We start from the raw sequence: 18,932 nt of genomic DNA, 5'->3' as shown, positions 1-18,932 counted from the left end.
TCCCTACAACAGAGGCAAGAACAGTAACCAACCTTTTCCTAAAGCTACTGTAGTTATTTCTTTTTACATAATACAACCGCAATTCTTTTCTCCCTTCTATTACTTTTATAATGACAAATGAATTAAACACATCCAAAATCCAAATTTTACTTACCCAAAATTCCATGAAGAGTTCTGGATAAAGCTTTGGGGATTTAAAATCCTGTAGCTTGGTTGATGAGGGGCTCGTCATGAGAGCCAGGTAACTTAAGGTGGATCCTTGGGCTGGAGTCCACACAGCTGTCCTCTATTTTCCCACCTGTGCCACACATGTGCATCATCACTCCCATGGTCATAAAATAAAGTCTATGCCTTTAAATACTCCCCTGTATTTAAGACTCCTTTTCTAGAGAAGAGAGCCTTTTGGTTACCAGTAACCACAACATAATTGGTTTTATGGGTTTTTTTTAATTAATTAAATTTGTTTTGAGATAATTCCCACTGTATCCCGACCACTCCGCCCCCACATCCCTACACCATCCTGTCTTTCTCCTGCAAAACCTCTCTCCCAGGTTCTTGTCCGTTTGTCTAGTTTGCTATTTTTAAAAGAAGAGTCCCCTTTCATATTCATATGTTAATTTTCTTATCTTATAAAAAGAGATATTTAACAGTTAAATTATGTAAGTATATTATCTATGTATTGAGTTTCTATTCTATCACTCTATCAGAAAGTTAGAGAATTAAAACAAAACTTCTTTGTATCTCATCATTCTATGAACAGCATTCAAGAAGAACCAGCTATTCTTAGGGGCTCAATGAAAGGAAATGTAGGCACCATTCAGCCTGAGTGCTTATCTGAATGCTCAGGAGAGAACCCACTCCCTTGCTTGTTCCAGTTTTGCAGAACTCGGCTATGTGTGGCTTTGGTCTGAGCAGTTTCTTTGCTGTCTGCCTACCATGAGTAACTCTGCATTTAGATGGCATCTCAATCTTTTCCCTTAATCCTCTAATCTGGCAATAGGACATTGAATCTTCATGCTTCAAATTTCTGTCCCCAGACAGACAGGAAATAAAGGACTGTTTTAAGAGTAAAACTAGGCACAAAGGCCTTGAGGCCATTTTCAAGTTCTGCCTACCAAACCAAGGCATGGGAAGAAATGGCCTTCTGCCGTTCTCGAAAGCTTACTTGCCATACTCAGCATTCAGAGCTGGAGCAGGCTATAGAGATTTCATCCAGGTAAATGCTCCAAAAACCTATGCCATCTTTTCTGTGCCTCAGATACCAATATATAGGCAGAATTTTTCTAAAGCCAAAGAAAAAGCCCCAGACATTCAATGAAATCATTTGAATCTTACTAAACATGTGACTTAAAATAGAAATTTACTCCACTTCTTAGGAAAGATTGGGTATAATTTTCACAAAAAGAGTGATTACATTAGGTGACAATTTCTCAGCAAAACAGTAATTCTGGTGCATATTTAAGTGCATTTTATTGTTATCTCAATTGCTGGACTGCCTGCCACCTAAAGAACTGCTGAGTGATCTTTTTACTGACAGCTGGCACTTACAGTTTGAGCACAAGTCTTATTTGAAAAGTCATGCTTTACTACCGAGAACCAAGACTTAGAAGTTAAACTGTGATATGTGTATAGAACTAGGAAGAATCCTTGTCTTTTAATGGCCTCTCAGGACTGAAGAGACCAAAGCTGGACTACCTATCCTTTTAAGATTTGCAGATGTACTTAGGTGGGCTTCCTAGCTTGAGAATTTCATAAATGTCTCTTCCTCTGTCGCTTTGTTCTGGAAACCACTGTTACTGTTGCAGGCCAATGACAGCCCCACAGATGAGTAGGAGCGATCAAGGTCACAAGGGAACCACCACAGCCAACCACACCATGTCATCTGGAGTGAACACCAGGTAACTCACTGTGCCCTCTGCTTCTGTGGCCTCTCAGATGCAGTCCAGTGGCTGGTGGTGAGAGGAATCCTGAAAACAAAAACAAACAAACAAAAACTCCACAGCATTAAGTGTGGAAATCTATAAGGAAAACAGTCCAAGATAAGAAAAGAGGGTGAGAGTTTAGAAGTACAAGAAAATACCAGAGCTGCTTAGAAAATCGTCACAAACTCATGCAGCCTTCATGAGGTAGCACTTGTGCTAGACTCCAAGATGGCCAGAGACTTTACCAGGCCTTGGAGTAAAGAGGCTATCTCCTCCCCATTGTATTTAAAAATAAGGCCCAGATTTCAAAGTTGTTGTTTTGTTGTTGTTGTTGTTGTTGTTTTGGTTTTAAATTTTCTCCTTTGGTGATATCCCATGAGTTTACATGAATCCTTATATTTCTGTTTATGCTCCTCATATAACAATGAAACAAGTTTTATAGGAATTATAATTGCTGTATGTATATCTGGTGACCCAATGAAAGAAGACAGTACCTTCGAAGGTTAATATGTGTATGTGCATTTATCAAAATGTGTACCTCCAAGGGCTTTGATATGAGCAGTCTCTCAGATTGCTCTGAAGCTTACACCGGTTGCTGTTCTGATTCACAGGTACCCGGAGCAAGGAGCCAAGCTGCACTTTATCAGGTACAGAAAGACTTGCTCTTACTTCACACGCCTTCTGACACACTGAGATAATTTCTTTAGACCTGGGTACCGATTCCATTTAACTCCTACAGTGGATGCATGATGTAACTGTTTCCATGTAAATCCAGGGGAAATGGCACTGGGAAAGCCACTGCAGTGTGGACTTCTAGGATGATAAATTTTCTTTATCCCCCAAAGGAGCATCTGTGGAGCCTTGCCTACCAATTCCTTACCTCTTCGGGAAGCACATTTCTCTGCAGTGTAACACCTGGCCCTCACAGTAACCAAGTACCCATGTTTTTTGAGTCCTGCTTAATCTTTCACAACTCCACAGGGAAAACCTCCATTTACTAGAGGAAGGGCAAGGCCTTCCCAGAGAAGAACTAGATGAACGAATTTCTAGAGAAGAATTCAGAAGACCCCGGGAATCTCTGCTGAACATTTGCACAGAATTCTACAAACATTGTGGGCCAAGGCTGAAGATCCTGCAAAATCTGGCTGGGGAACCACGGGTCACTGCCCTGGAGCTGCTGGATGTGAAGTCCCACATGAGGTACCTACACAAGTACCCCACCTCTGCCTGGGAGTGTGATGCTCAGAGCTTAAGCCATGTGCCTGTGTCTGTGTGCTGGGCTGAGCTCTGTGTGTATGTGTGTGTGTGTGTGTGTGTGTGTGTGTGTGTGTGTTGGGGTACAGGGGTGTGTCTGGGAGTGGGAAGGCTTCCTCCAGGAAAAGGAATGAGATACTTAGAATAATTTGTTTCCTGTGACTTGGGTTCATACCATTTAGATCCTTCTGGTAAAGTAAACATTTTTATCTATTAAAGGGATCTCAGAAATAGGAAATGTTTTTTAAATGGGAATTCAGTCTATAATTTATTTGTTTGACAGATTTTTAAATGTGATCCCAGAAGACCTAGTAGCTTAGTTCTAGCAGTTTTTAAAGGATCATAAGAATTCCTTCAAAGAAAACGTTCATAGTTAACAAAAGACTTACTTTGAATGCTTAATATAAAACTAAATGTACAGTTCTCACCAACCCCTCCAGAAACCACATTGTAATTTGCCAAAACACACCAAATTTCTGAACAGTAACTGCTTTTTTTTTTCTTAAAATCATCTTATGAAAGGAATTTAATAAGTGCTAGGTGAAGTTACAGAGGAGGGCAGAAGCATGACCTGAACACAAACTCGTTTCCTGTCAGCCTCTTGCTTTTGCTGAGATACGGGCACACACCCAGCCATGCTAGAGAACCCCAGCCCTCCATACTGTGCAATGGTGGGGAAGAGCTTGTTTCACACTGAGGAGTACAGCTCCTATACAGAAGGCTGCAGTGTTTCAAGAAACTGTTGTTGCCTTGGCAACTGAGGGCTCTATTTATCTCTAATTCACCTGAGTAATTCTGTGAATAGACAAACATTGCATTCTAAGATAGGCATTTTGTGAGAGTGTATCTGTCTGTGTCTGTCTGTGTGTCTATCTGTGTGTATGTCTGTGTGTCTATGTGTCTGTCTCTGTGTGTGTGACTGTGTGTGTGTGTCTGTCTGTCTGTCCCTGAGTGTGTCTGTGTGTATCTGTATGTGTGTTTGTGTCTCTATGTGTATGTGTATGTGTCTGTGTCTGTTTCTATGTGTGTGTCTGTATCAGTATGCATGTGCATATGTGTCTATGTAGTATTCATGCCTCTGTGTATCTCTATGTATTTGTATCTCTATATGTGTCAGTGTTTGTGTTTGTGTCTGTATCTGCATGTATGTGTCAGTATATGTGTCTGTGTGTATCTATGTATGTATTTACATATTTGTCCATTTCTGTGTGTATGTCTGAATATATCTATATGTATCTGTGTCTGTGTATGAGTGTATTTGTGTGGTTGTCTATGTGTCTATATGTATGGGGTTCTAGGACTATTCTATGGAAATGTCTTCTTTGGACATTTAAGAGAAGGAAAAATAGGGACTGGAGCACCCTCTAGAGGCTAACACTAAAGCTTAACAAGTCCTAAGGGACTACTTGGTACATGGTGTAGATTTAAGGTACAATAGACATTAACACTAATGAAAATAATCTATAGTATATCAGACATCAGTGCTGCAAAATAAAGCCTTAATTTTCAAGGTTATCATAGTCCATTTCAAAAGACAAAAGAAATAACACATTTGCAAGTACTAAAATCACTTCTATAATTAACTGTTTATTATTTTCAGGCAACATATAAACTATATGACACAAAGAGATAGAATACACTAAGTATAGATTATGAAAAGGTAGAGCCACATGTAAATATTTATGTTTGTGATGAGATTGGCACAAAAATTAATATGAAATCATATTAAATTTATTTGTGAACCATAAATTTGATATTGACCTTCTGGCATCTTAAAGTAATTAGCAAAATATGATCTCCTATAAAATCATAATGTCCCTTTCTTTATGCTGGGGCATACTCCTAGCAGGTCTGTTCCTGTGAAGACACCATATCCTGACCCATCCGAGAGGAACCACTGTACTCAGAGCAGCAGAGGATCCACTGCACTCAGAGCAGTTGAGGAAGCTGGACTCCCAGAGACTCTAACATGCCCAGAATGATAGGGTTTCAGGATTCCAGAGGCATCCTGAGTCCCAGGAGCTCTTTCAACCAGGATCTCAGGATCACATGATCACAGAGACAGCTGGACTCTGAGAAGTTCTGACACAACAAAGATAACAGGAGATACAAGCTTCAGTCAGAGACAGTGAGTGAACATAGCACTAGAGATAACCAGATGGCAAAAGGCAAGCACAACAGAAACCAAAGTTACCTGGCATCATCAGAACCCAGTTTTCCCACCATAGCAAGTCCTGAATACCCCATCACACGGAAAAGCAAGATTCAGATTTAAAATCACTTTTCATGATGATGATAGAGGACTTTAAGAAGAACATAAATAACTCTCTTGGAGAAATACAGGAGAACACAGGTAAACAGGTAGAAGCCCTTAAAGAGGAAACACAAAAATCCTTTAGAGAATTGTAAGACAACATAAGCAAACAGGTGAAGGAATTAAACAAAACCATCCAAGACATAAAAATGGAAGTAGAAACAATTTTAAAAATCACAAAGGAAGACTACCCTGGAGATAGAAAACCTAGGAAGAAGGTCAGGAGTCATAGATGCAAGCAGTACCAACAGAATACAAGAGATAGAAGAGAGAATCTCATATGCAGAAGATACCATGGAAAACATTGACACAACTGTTAAAGAAAATGCAAAAAGCTCCTAACCCAAAACATCCAGGAAATCCAGGACACAATGAGAAGGCCAAACCTGAGGATAACAGGTATAGTTGAGAGTGAAGATTCCCAACTTAAAGGGCCAATAAATATCTTCAATAAAATTATAGAAGAAAACTTTTCTAACCTAAAGAAAGAGATGTCCATGAACATCAAAGAAGCCTACAGAACTCCAAATAGAATAGACCAGAAAAGAAATTCCTCCCGTCCCATAATAATCAAAATATAAAATACACAAAACAAAGAAAGAGTATTAAAAGCAATAAGGGGAAAGAGTCAAGTAATATATAAAGGCAGACCTATAAGACTTAAACCAGACTTCTCACCAGAAACTATAAAAGCCAGAAGATCCTAGACTGATATCATACAGACCCCAAAAGAACACAAATGCCAGCCCAGACTTCTATACCTAGCAAAACTCTCAATTACTATAGATGTAGAAATCAAGATATTCCATGGCAAAACCAAATTTATACAATATCTTTCCAGTAATCTAGCCCTACAAAGGATAATAGATGAAAAATCCAACACAAGGAGGGAAACTAAAACCTAGGAAAAGCAAAAAAGTGATCTTTCAACAAACCCAAAAGAAGACAGCTACACAAACATAATTCCAACTCTAACAATAAAAATAACAGGAAGCAACAACCTCTTTTCCTTAATATCTCTTAACACCAATGGTCCCAATTCCCCAATAAAAAGACATAGACTATCAGACTGGATGCATAAACATAAACCAGCATTTTTCTGCATACAGAAAACGCACCTCAGTGACAAAGACAGATACTACCTCAGAGTAAAAGACTAAAAAACAATTTTCCAAGCAAATGGTCCCAAGAAACAAGCTGGAGTACCCATTCTATTAACAAATAAAACCAACTTTCAACCAGATGTTATCAAGAAAGATACTGGACACTTCATATTCATCAAAGGAAGAATCAACCAAGATGAAATCTCAATTCTGAACATCTATGCACCAAATGCAAGGGCACTCACATTCATAAAAGAAACTGTAATAAAGCTCAAAGCACATATTGCACCTCACACAATGATAGTGGGGGACTTCAACACTCCACTCTCAGAAATGGACAGATCATGAAAACAGAAACTAAACAGAAACACAGTGAAACTAAAAGAAGTTATGAGCCAAAAGGATTTAACAGATATCTATAGAACATTTGATCCTAAGACAAAAGAAGATATCTTTTTCTCGGTACCTCATGGTACCTTCTCCAAAATTGACCCTATAATTCGTCACAAAACAGGCCTCAACAGATATAAAAAGATTCAAATAATCCCTATCAGATCACCACGGAATAAGGCTGGTCTTCAATAATATAAAAACAATGGAAAGCCTACATACAAGTGGAAAGTGAACAACACTCTACTCAATGATAACTTGGTCAAGAAGAAATAAAGAAAAAAATTAAAGGCGTTTTATAATTTAATGAAAATCAAGACACATCATAACCAAAACTTATGAGACACAATGAAAGCAGTGCTAAGAGGAAAACTCATAGCTCTAAGTGCCCACAAAAAGAAACTGGAGAGAGCATACACTAGCAGTTTGGCAACACACCTTAGAGCTCTAGAACAAAAAGAAGCAAATACACCCAAGAGGAGTAGAAAGCAAGAAACAATCAAACTCAGGGCTGAAATAAACCAAGTAGAAACAAAAAGAACTTTACAAAGAATCAACAAAACCAGGAGCTGGTTCTTTGAGAAAATAAACAAGATACATAAACCCTCAGCCAGAGTAACCAGAGGGCATAGAGACAGTATCCATATTAATAAAATCAGAACTGAAAAAAGGATACATAACATCAGAAACTGAGGAAATTCAAAACATCATCAGACCCTACTACAAAAGTCTATACTCATCAAAACTGGAAAATCTGGAAGAACTAGACAATTTTCTAGACAGATACCAGGTACCAAAGTTAAATCGGGAGCAGATAAACCATCTAAACAGTCCCATAACCCCTAAAGAAATAGAAGCAGTCATTAAAAGTCTCCCCACCAAAAAAGCTCAGGACCAGATGGTTTTAGTAGAGAATTCTATCAGATTTTCAAGGAAGAACTAATACCAATTCTCTTCAAACTGCTCCACAAAATAGAAACAGAAGGAACACTACCCAATTTGTTCTATGAAGCCACAATTACACTCATACCTGAACCACACAAAGACACAACAAAGAAAGAGAATTTCAGACCAATCTCCCTTATGAATATCGATGCAAAAATACTCAATAAAATTCTTGCAAACCCAATCCAAGAACACATCAAAACAATCATCCATCATGATCAAGTAGGTTTTATCCCAGGAATGCAGGGATGGTTCAAAATATAGAAATCCATCAACATAATCCACTATATAAACAAACTCAAATAAAAAAAAAAAACATGATCATCTCACTAGATGCTGAGAAAACATTTGACAAAATTCAACACCCCTAAAAGTCTTGGAAAGATCAGGAATTCAAGGCCCATACCTAAACATAGTAAAAGCAACATAGAGCAAGCCAGTAGCCAACATCAAACTAAATGGAGAGAAACGTGAAGCAGTCCCACTAAGATCAGGGACTAGACAAGGCTGCCCACTCTCTCCCTATCTAATCAAGATAATACTGGAAGTCCTAGCCAGAGCAATTAGACAACAAAAGGAAGTCAAAGGGATACAAATTACAACTAGGAAAGGAAGAAGTCAAAATATCATTATTTGCAGATGATATGACAGTACACTAAAGTGACCCCAAAACTTGCACCAGAGAACTTCTAAACCTGATAAACAACTTGTGGCTGGATACAAAATTAATTCAAACAAATCAGTAGCCTTCTTCTATTTAAAAGATAAACAGACTGAGAAAAAATTAGAGAAATGACACCCTTCACAGTAGTCACAAATATTATAAAATACCTTGGTGTGAATTTAACTAAGCAAGTGAAAGATCTGTATAACAAGAACTTCAAGACTCTGAAGAAAGAAACTGAAGAAGATATCAAAAGATGGAAAGATCTCCCATGCTCATGGATTGGCAGAATTAATATAGTAAAAATGGCCATCTTGCCAACAGCAATCTACAGATTCAATGCAATCCCCATCAAAATTCCAAATCAATTCTTCATAGAGATAGAAAGAGAAATTGGCAAAATCATTTGGAATAACAAAAAACCCAGGATAGCGAGAACCATTCTCAACAATAAAAGAACTTCTAGGGGGAATCACCATCCCTAACCTCAAGCTGTACTACAGAGCAATAGTGATAAAAACTGCATGGTACTGGTACAGAGACAGGGAGGAAGATCAGTGGAATAGAATTGAAGACCCAGAAATGAACCCACACACCTATGGTTACTTGATCTTTGACAAAGGAGCTAAAAAAAAAAAAAAAAAAAATGGTCCAGTGGAAAAAGGACAGCATTTTCAACAAATGCTGCTGGTTCCACTGGAGGTCAGCATGTAAAAGAATGCAAATCAATCCATTCTTATCTCCTTGTACAAAACTCAAGTCCAAGTGGATCAAGGACTTCCACAAAAAACTAGATGCACTGGAACTAATAGGAGAGAAAGTGGAGAAGAGCTTCGAAAACTTGGGCACAGGGGGAAAGTTCCTGAACAGAACACCAACAGCTTATGCTCTAAGATCAAGAAGTGACAAATGGGACCTCATAAAATTGAAAAGCTTCTGTAAAGCAAAGGACACTGTGAATAGGACAAAATGGCAACCAACAGATTGGGAAAAGGTCTTTATCAATCCTACATCTGATAGAGGGCTAATATCCAATATATCCAAAAACTCAAGAAACTATATGCCAGACAATCAAATAACCATATTACAAAATGGGGGACAGAGCTAAACAAAGAATTCTCAACTAAGGAAACTTGAATGGCCGAGAAGCACCTAAAGAAATGATCAACATCCTTAGTCCTCAGAGAAATGCAAATCAAAACAACCCTGAGATCCACCTCACACCAGACAGAATGGCTAAGGTCAAAAACTCAAGTGATAGCATAGGCTGGCGAGGATGTGGAGAAAGAGGAACACTCCTCCATTGTTGGTGGGATTGCAAGCTGGTACAACCATCTGGAAATCAGTCTGGCGGTTCCTCAGAAAATTGGACATAGTATTACCTGAGGACCCAGCTATACCACTCCTGGGCATATACCCAGAAGATGCTCCAACATATAACAAGGACATATACTTCACTATGTTCATAGCAGCCTTATTTATAATAGCCAGAAGCTGGAAAGAACCCAGATGTCCTTCAACAGAGGAATGGATACAGAAAATGTGGTACATTTACACAATGGAGTATTACTCAGCTATTAAAAACAATGAATTCCTGAAATGCTTAGGCAAATGGATGGAACTAGAAAATATCAATGAAGTAACCCAGTCACAAAAGAACACACATGGTATGCACTTATTGATAACTGGATATTAGCCCAAAAGCTTTCAGTACCCAAGATACAACTCACAGACCACATGAAACTCATGAAGAAAGAAGACCAAAGTATGGGTGCTTTGGTTCCTCTTAGAAGGAGTAACAAAATACTCAAGGGAACAAATATGGAGACAAAGTGTGGAACAGAAACTGAAGGAGGGGCTGTCCAGAGACTGCCCCACCTGGGTATTCATCCCATGTGCAGTCACCAAAGGCAGACACTGTTGTAGATGCCAGGAAGTACATGCTGACAAGAGCCTATATAGCTGTCTCCTTAGAGGCTCTGCCAGAGCCAGACACACACAGAGGTGGATGCTCACAGATGCCCATTGAACTGATTGAGGCGTTCCCAGTGGAGGAGTTAGAGAGAAGACTGAAGGAGCTGAAAGTTTTGGTGGCCTCATGGGAAAAGCAACAATACCAACCAACCAGAGCTCCCAGAGTCTAAATCCCCAGCCTGGGAGCACACAGGAAGGACCCATGGCTCCAGGTGTATGTGTTAGGGAGGATGGCCTTGTTGGGCATAGGTGGGAGAGGAGGTCCTTGGTCCAGTGAAGGCTGGATGCCCCAGTGTGGGGGAATAGGAGGGGGGGGCACACCATCATAGAAGTAGGAGGAGGGGAGATGAGATAGGGGGCTTCTAGGGGGTATGGGGAAAGGGGATAACATCTGAATTGTAAATAAATAAAATAGCCAACAAAAACAAACAAAAAACCTAAAACCATAATCTCAATAAAATAAAAATGTAATTGCTTGGTGAGATAATACTTAATAAAAGTAATTAAAAATAATGCTGTCCATGGTGTTAACCCCAGTAATCAGTGAGCTAAGAAACAGAAGGATCTAAAGTTCAAGACCAGTTTAGTCTTCTCAGTTCTGGGGTAATCTTGGCTGCACAAGGAGACCCTAATCTCACTACAAACAAACAAGCAAATAAATAGAACAAAGGACAAGCAAAGTCTCCTAGTTGCTATTTGTTGAAAAAGAAAGAGACTGATTCAAAGAACAGTGTCCTCCACAACTGCCTTCTAATAAATAAGGGGCCAGCTCTGCCTGGCCATGTAGATAGTTGACATAATGTCATGCGATTTGTCATAAGCAAGCTTTCCAGATCCAGGATAGTGTGAGAGGACAGCTACTTTATGGACTGGATTACTCAGAGATTATTTAAACCAAATGTACCCTATTAATGTACTATTGAACAACAAGCTTTTGATGAAACACAAGTATACACTTCTTTGATTAAATACACATGTTCTGTGTTACACTGTGAAGGGGGCAGACCCAAATACATTGACACAGTACCTACATATATCAATGTTTCTTATAATTTTGGTGTGTGTGTGTGTGTGTGTGTGTGTGTGTGTGTGTGTGTAAGTCAAACTAATCATAAATTTTGGAGTGTGAGTCATATTTAAAAGTTTAAGAATGGATATTACCCAACCAGAAAAATTTTAATTGTAAAAGGGAAAAATGGGGTTTATATTTTCCAAATTCCATAGAAGATGTTTGCTCAAATAGTTTGGATCAGACTAAAGAGATGAGAAACAGTGTTGAGGGAACCTTTACTCTGCATTTGCACAATATCTGATTCATTTCAAGACTCTTGGTGAAAATATTCGTGATTAGATAGACTCTCTGGCCAAAAGGAATTTCCTGCCTTATTACCCACTCTTGAGTTCCCAAAGCAGTAGCATCCATGACGCCCTTTCCTTCCTCTCTTTCCCTCCCACCTCAGTCATCCTCACCTTCTTGCCCCTGCTCTACTTTTTGTCCCACACTATTTGTCTTCCCCATCCTTCTCAATAAGAACTCTTGAGTTCCCATGGGAAAAGATCCAGAGTAATGATTTTCTTCTTAAAACAAGAATTAGTGTGCAAATATATGCTATCATGGAGGTGGGGTTGAAAAAAACTGTATGGAAGGGAAACTTTCTTGTAGGCTCATCACTAATCCATTTTTCATGACCAAAGGTTAAAGAATTTTACATTAATCTCTAAAGTTTTTTTCTCATTTCTGACTCTAAGTATTGTTCTCAAGCTTACAGTAAATAGATCATTTTTCAAACATGTCCCAAAGCTATCTTTAAAACACATCTTTTTAGAGAACTAAATTCTGGCACTTATTCAACCACACAAGGAATTGCATTCAGTCATATTAATTCGCTTTCTTCAATAAAACATGGCTTACAAGGGCCCAAATTGGTTATTGTTACAGTGGAATGTCTGAGAATGTACAGGGATAAGGTGGCAGTATCTAGAAGAGTCCGTGTGAAATAAAACTGCCCTTATATGGATACAAGCCATCTAAGAAAGAATCATCTTTGTATGGCATGCTTATAGAAAGACAGAAATAATGCAATGTGCTGACTATTTGAGTCATTTCTTTTTGCCACCCACGCTCACACACAGTTTTCAGGACAATGGCCCAATTAGGAATGAAGCCGGTGGGTATGAAAGGATGGTAACTATTTCTTGGCCTGGGAGGATTGCCATGAAGACAATGAATTGAACTTGTGCAGTCATAATTAAGCCTAACGGAAAGATATTAGAAAGGATTGAGAGACCTAACACGACAGCAGCTTCTAACAGTGCAGACCTCTGAAGGTGTAATGAACTCCTTTGATGGTTATGAGTTCTTCCATGTGGGAAGCTTGTCAAACGGATTACATGTTAGGGCATCTAAGCATCAGAGAGGTAGGCAATGGCTTAGCTGTTAGTCCTAACATGGAGTGCCTAGAGGTCATCCTGTAGATCCCTTTAGGCATTTATTTTACTTCCCCTGGGCTATCAATTTTTCTCTTTATTGAAATACTATAGTTAATATATGAGAAAAGGAAAAGTATAATATTCCCATTGTACCACTTCTAATTAATAGATCTCCTCACATTAGTGCACTTGTGTGGCGAGTGTGTGTATGTGTGTGTGTGTGTGTGTGTGGTGTAGAATTACCTTCTCTGACAATTGAGGATGTAGGAAATTGGCAGGGTTCCTATTTAGCATACACAAAATCCTGGGTTTTATCCCCAGCATCATGAATAACCAGCATGATAGCAGACATCTGTAATTCCAGCACTTGGGCAGATGAGGCAAAAGAATATGAAATTCAAGATCATTTTCTGCTACATAGCAAGTTCAAGGCTAATCTGGGTAGCATAAAGCCTGTCACACACAAAAACAGGTGGCATTCTCTAGATACATTTGACCTGTCCTTAATCTTTCTAAGTTACTTTCATGTTTACACTCTGAAATATCCCATGATTCTCCATAACTATGCATGTGGACATATGATTGTATTAATATATGTGAGAAGAGCAGAGGGATTAGAGGATGCTGGGGAGAATTATTTTTAGTTAGAAGTTGATATGTTGATTAGCATGAGGTGATCAGCATGACACTGTATAGGGATAGCCCCACTGTGGTATATTTTTTGATTATTTCTAAAATGATTTTAGGCTGGCAGAAATTGCACACTCCCTTCTGAAGCTGGCTCCATATGACACCCAAACAATGGAGAGCCGAGGCCTTCGACGTTACATCATGGAGATGCTCCCCATTACAGATTGGTCAGCGGAGGCTGTGAGGCCAGCTCTTATCCTCATTCTAAAGAGACTGGATAGAATGTTCAACAAAATCCATAAGATGCCCACCTTAAGGTGAGAAGGCTTCCAGCCCGGATATTACAGAACACAGGGTTAGAAATTTGCTATTTTGAACACAGTAGGTCAATCTGTGGTTAATTCAATGAGTCAAAAGTTTTCAAGTAATATTTGTTCATAGATAATTGAGAATATACATTCCCCAAGAACCATATTTGTTTTGCAGAAATCACATTTCTTTTGGGATGTATGTGTTCATCTTGAGGAAGTGTCTTTCTCAGAAAATTCTTCATCTGATGCAGTGAAGAAACTCAATTAGAACTCACAACCTTAACCCCTTTTGAAGTAAGACAGGGAATGCCTTCCAAATCGCCAGCACAACAGAAAAGGGAAACACTAATTTGATGCTAAAAGTACTACATTTACTATAGTTATCAAATTTGGGTTCATGGAAATTTAGAAAAAAATCAGGTTATTATAGTTATCAGCCAAACTTTAAAACTTTAAAAGGTCTGATAACAAACCCAAACATTCACCTTATTCAGTGGAGTTCTAAATGAACAGAATTACAGCCTGGAGATTTTCTGGAGGCCTAAGAAATATCCATCCATCCCCTTCAATTGTGCTGATGCCTCTTCACCAGCCTACCTGGTGATATGAACCAAGTTTGGAAGCTACAGTCATAGTGAGGAGATGCTACAATTCACAGCCCCACTCAGTGGAAATCTCAAATTTGGATGAATGAGCGAGCTTCAGCCACCTTTTAAAACTAAACTCAAAATCAATGCAACTTTTTTGCAGACTGTGGGAATTAAGGTTCAGTTTTTACAGACATTAGCTAGCACTCTGAACATTTACGCCACCATGAGTCACAAACAAAACAAAACAAAACAAAAACCAGAATTGAACAATATCAGGCTACTGCCTAAGAGCTGGTTCTTACATCATTTTGTACCACGGTGATGGATGTCGAGACACTATTTCAAGGTCACTTGTTTCAGTGGCATAGAGATGCCTGGGTGTTTTTTGTTTTGTTTTGGATTTTTTTTTAGATTTATTTATTTATCTTATTTATATGAGTACACTGTAGCTGTCTTCAGACACACCAGAAGAGGGCATCAGATTTCATTACAAATGGTTGTGAGCCACCATGTGATTGCTGGGAATTGAACTCAGGACCTCTGGAAGAGCACTCAGTGCTCTTAACCGCTGAGCCATCTCATCAGCCCGAGATGCCTGTTCTTAAGCACATTTTTTTTTAATAGTCCCTTTAGAACATTTGCGTCTACTGGTCAACAGCTGATCAAAAATTTCTAAATGTCTTATGAGTGTGTGTCAAAATAAATTCTTTCTCTTAAGTACTTTGACATCTAAAGATGTTAAAAAGTCTTCACAAAATGGCTCATCTGTTACATAGTTGAGCCAGTTATAAATGACATATGTCCCTAACGTAACTTTTTGGTTCATGTTCACTTTCAGTCAGCTATGGAAACTTTTCCTAGGAGTCAGGATGTAATGTATAGCTTTGTCTTTAACCTCTTTATGTGACGTCATTTCAACACACAAAGCATTGACTGAAGCTGACCTGTGGGTTCCCTTGGTGCTTCTGGCATCCAGGATGTCAGTGTCTCCTCATGTGGGATACATCTCCACTCTTTCATTGTACAGGCTGCAGTTTCATAGCAAGTGCAGGCTTAAAAATAATTTTCAAATCAGCAGAACCCAGCCTGCTTAATTTGGAGTCCTGGAAACTGAGATGGTCACAGGATAGATTCATTTTTAAGACTGAAAAATCCTGTGGTAATCTGGTTGGCTGTGTGCTCTACCATCTGTACTACCATAGAAAATAATCTGAGATCCTTTCCTGGGAGGCAACGAGACATTTTCCTCAAATTTCATCTTCTGACAGGACTTACGCCATACAAATCCCACTGATTGAGTGGTACAAAAGTTGACTGTACCAAGAATAGTCTGATAGGTAGATCTTGGAACTGCAGTTGGGAGCAGATTTATTCTGTTAGATTTCTCACATCTCCTGAGACGATAGTATAGGAACCCTCTCAAAAATGACGTCAGGGACGTTAAAATATGACCCATTCATCATCTCTGTTTTTTCTTCAATAGATTTTGTCTCATTAGTCGGTGGGGCAGGACTGTGCCTCTGCTGCGTTTTCAGTACCTTCTTCCCCTCCCAGTGTGCTCTGTACTTTTGGAACAACATGGGTAAACGTCATCCCGTGGGAAGCAGTCTGTTGTCTCAGACACACGTTCTGTCTTAATTGATGTCTGGATCACTGTCTCGTTCACTTGTTTCAGACTGTCTCCAGAAGGGAGCCAGGCCGCTAATGGCTCCTATATTGTATTCCAGGCGACAGGTTGAATGGGAGCCTGCCAGCAGTTTGATTGAAGGGGTTTGTTTGACACTTCAGAGGCAGCCAATCATATCCTTCCTGCCTCACCTTAGGTCACTGATCAATGTCTGTGTCAATCTGGTGAGTAGCCAAGTGGCAATCTTATGAAACTTTGCACAGTTTAACTCTGCTATTGATTTCTCTGAACTGAAGATTTACAGGTCGACCACTTTGTGCCCCTTACCTACCTATGAACACTGACGGCTCAGGTGACATTCAAAATCCTGAGGTACATTTCAAGGTGGTACATGGGAGATACAGGGGCCCATCCCTGCCCAGGCGGGATGTTGGGGTGCTGCTTCCCATGCACTACTTTGACAATCACCTCAAAGTTGCGTTGAGAGTTGAGGGCTGCCAGTTGGAGAGTGGGGTGGTGGAGTCTGCACAATTGGCTAGGGGTTGAGATAGTTTGGGGAGGAGAAACACAAAAGAAGGCTTTTCTTTTCTTTCTTTCTTTTTCTTTTTCTTTTTTTAAGGGCCAAATAACACCATGAGTTGGCCAGTCTAGGATTTGTGCAAAGAAAAATTATCTTCACTGTTTACGTAATATCTAGAGTCTGGTCCTGACAAGGTTTTGTACAATGTGTGACAACCACGGTAGAGCGTATCATCCAGTCGGATCAGCTGCTTTAACTAGTTTGGCAACAAATGTGTAGTTGGAATGCCTAGTTTAGTGCACATAGAGCTGTGACCATCCTCATTGTTATCAGTATTTGCTCCACCAAGGATTGTTGACGGCACTGCCTTGAACCCACCAGTAAGTGTTCCGTCCCCCAATGATCCATCTCTCATTACCTACATAGTTAGCTATAAACATTCTACAAAACCTTGGCTGAATCCAGTATAAAGACCGACCTGACTCCAGACATTACATGCCTCAGAGGGCACCGAGAAAGAGACTGAGAATGACATGCCCGACCTTCGATTTGTTACTCTTATTATTAGTGAATGAGACTCCTTTACTACAGCTGCATGAAATTGCAATGGTCAAGGCTAGTCATGTGCTCTGTTTGTATTTCAGGTGATGGGAGTGGTAGGACCTTCCAGTGTTGCTGATGGATTACCCCTTCTTCATCTCAGCCCTTATCTCTCACCACCTCTGCCCTTCAGCACAGCTGTTGTCCGGCTTGTAGCATTGCAGATACAGGTGTGACTGCCTTACCTGTTTGTCACGCTCATTAAGTTGCTGGTGGAGGCACCACATCATCGTGGTGCTCTCTCTCTCTCTGTCTTTCTGCAAAGGCTGGGCAAAATCTGTGAAACCGAAGTGGGAATACCTCCAAACATTGATAGGTTTGGAGCTTCAGCCCTGAGCATGGCCCTAAGTTGTGCTTCTGTAATTCTTCTTGAGATCTCAAAAATAGCAGAGTCATCTAGTCCTGGCACAACCACAGAAACCACTGTGGTCGTGGAAGCTGTGTGCAAACTAATGGTGTATGGGTAATCAGCTCACAATTGTTAATCAAAAGAGCCAATAGTATTCAAAGTCTGGCTTAAGATTCTTTTCAGAAAGAATTACAGTATGAAATTCTTTCACATGTTCCTACCAGACTTTGAATATCTTTATTTTCTTTAATGATTGTGGGTTGAATATTATTTCAAGCACATGTGCGCGTACACACACACACACACACACACCACTCTCCTTCTTTAACAACTAAGGTACAAATTCCCAACTCCCTTGACTGTTTCTCTGTGTCACCCAGTTTCAAAGCTCTGTGATCAATGGAAAAAGTACACTGGCTATAAATGGGTAATTTATAATGGTAACTATAATTACCATTATAATTATAGTGATCTGGCAATCATGGCTTCTTACCATCCAGAAAATGGGTAGGTGTTCAAAGAATGTGAAGAACGGTGGCTACTGTGCAAAAGGGAAAATATGACATCCTAACTTTTTCCTTAATAACCTGTTTCCAAAGATCACTTATTTCTTCCTTTTATTGCTTCCTAGCTTGAAGAAGGTCTAGGCAAGGGGCTGAGAACTTTTAAGTAACCCCCAAGTGGAGAAAATGCCAAGTTGTCATTTTTCTCCATTTTCCTTGGTAAACACATAGAGAAAAATTAGTGGGAGGAATGAGGTGAGTCTAGTATCAAACTTCTACACTTACTGTTGAAGCTGTTCCTGTCTTTTTAGGAATGTAGCTCTATTACGTGAAGCCAATGGTAAAGAGTCAGTGAGGGTCAGACTCCATGTGGCACAAAGATGACAAGTGACCTCATAGTTTACAGGTGCAGTCAGCGGGGAGGCACCTTTGCCAACACTCTGTAGAAACAAATGCACACATGGGCACAGTGGTCAATTAATCTTTTCTTTTTTCTATTATTGCTGCACAGGCTTTAAAAGAAGATTTTCCTTTAAGCCATGTGATCTCCCCATTCACCAATCAAGAGCGAAGGGAGGGGATGCTTTTAAATCTGCTCATCCCTTTTGTGCTCACAGTAGGATCTGGAAGCAAAGGTCTGATTAACTTAACTAAAGGAAACCTATCATTGTTGTTGTGTTTTCTCACTACCAGCGTGTTGTTTCTGTTCTTCCTTTTCCCCCAGGAAAGTCATCAGCTGAACTGGATCTAAGTGGTTTAAGTGGGCGTTGATTTGGGAAATAGTTTTATTTGGTTCAGCTGACCCA

At 39.6% G+C, this 18,932-nt stretch overlaps 1 protein-coding gene across 1 annotated transcript in view; it reads left to right on the top strand.

Annotated features, from left to right (window-relative positions):
- The window catches only part of Unc80 (unc-80 subunit of NALCN channel complex), a 185,177-nt gene that overhangs the window by 141,703 nt on the left and 24,542 nt on the right, over positions 1–18,932 (top strand). Inside the window, exons 48-54 of the mRNA XM_076932055.1 lie at positions 1,806–1,898; positions 2,534–2,569; positions 2,904–3,122; positions 13,743–13,943; positions 16,255–16,378; positions 17,319–17,444; positions 18,638–18,761. Of these exons, the coding sequence (XP_076788170.1) occupies positions 1,806–1,898; positions 2,534–2,569; positions 2,904–3,122; positions 13,743–13,943; positions 16,255–16,378; positions 17,319–17,444; positions 18,638–18,761 (923 nt within the window). The remainder of the gene's footprint in view (positions 1–1,805; positions 1,899–2,533; positions 2,570–2,903; positions 3,123–13,742; positions 13,944–16,254; positions 16,379–17,318; positions 17,445–18,637; positions 18,762–18,932) is intronic.

The sequence above is a fragment of the Arvicanthis niloticus genome, chromosome 3 (genome assembly GCF_011762505.2).
Source record: "Arvicanthis niloticus isolate mArvNil1 chromosome 3, mArvNil1.pat.X, whole genome shotgun sequence".
NCBI classification, from domain to species: Eukaryota; Metazoa; Chordata; class Mammalia; order Rodentia; family Muridae; genus Arvicanthis; species Arvicanthis niloticus.
The sequence above is the reverse complement of the archived record's forward strand: the minus strand, read 5'-3'. Positions and strand labels throughout refer to the sequence as shown.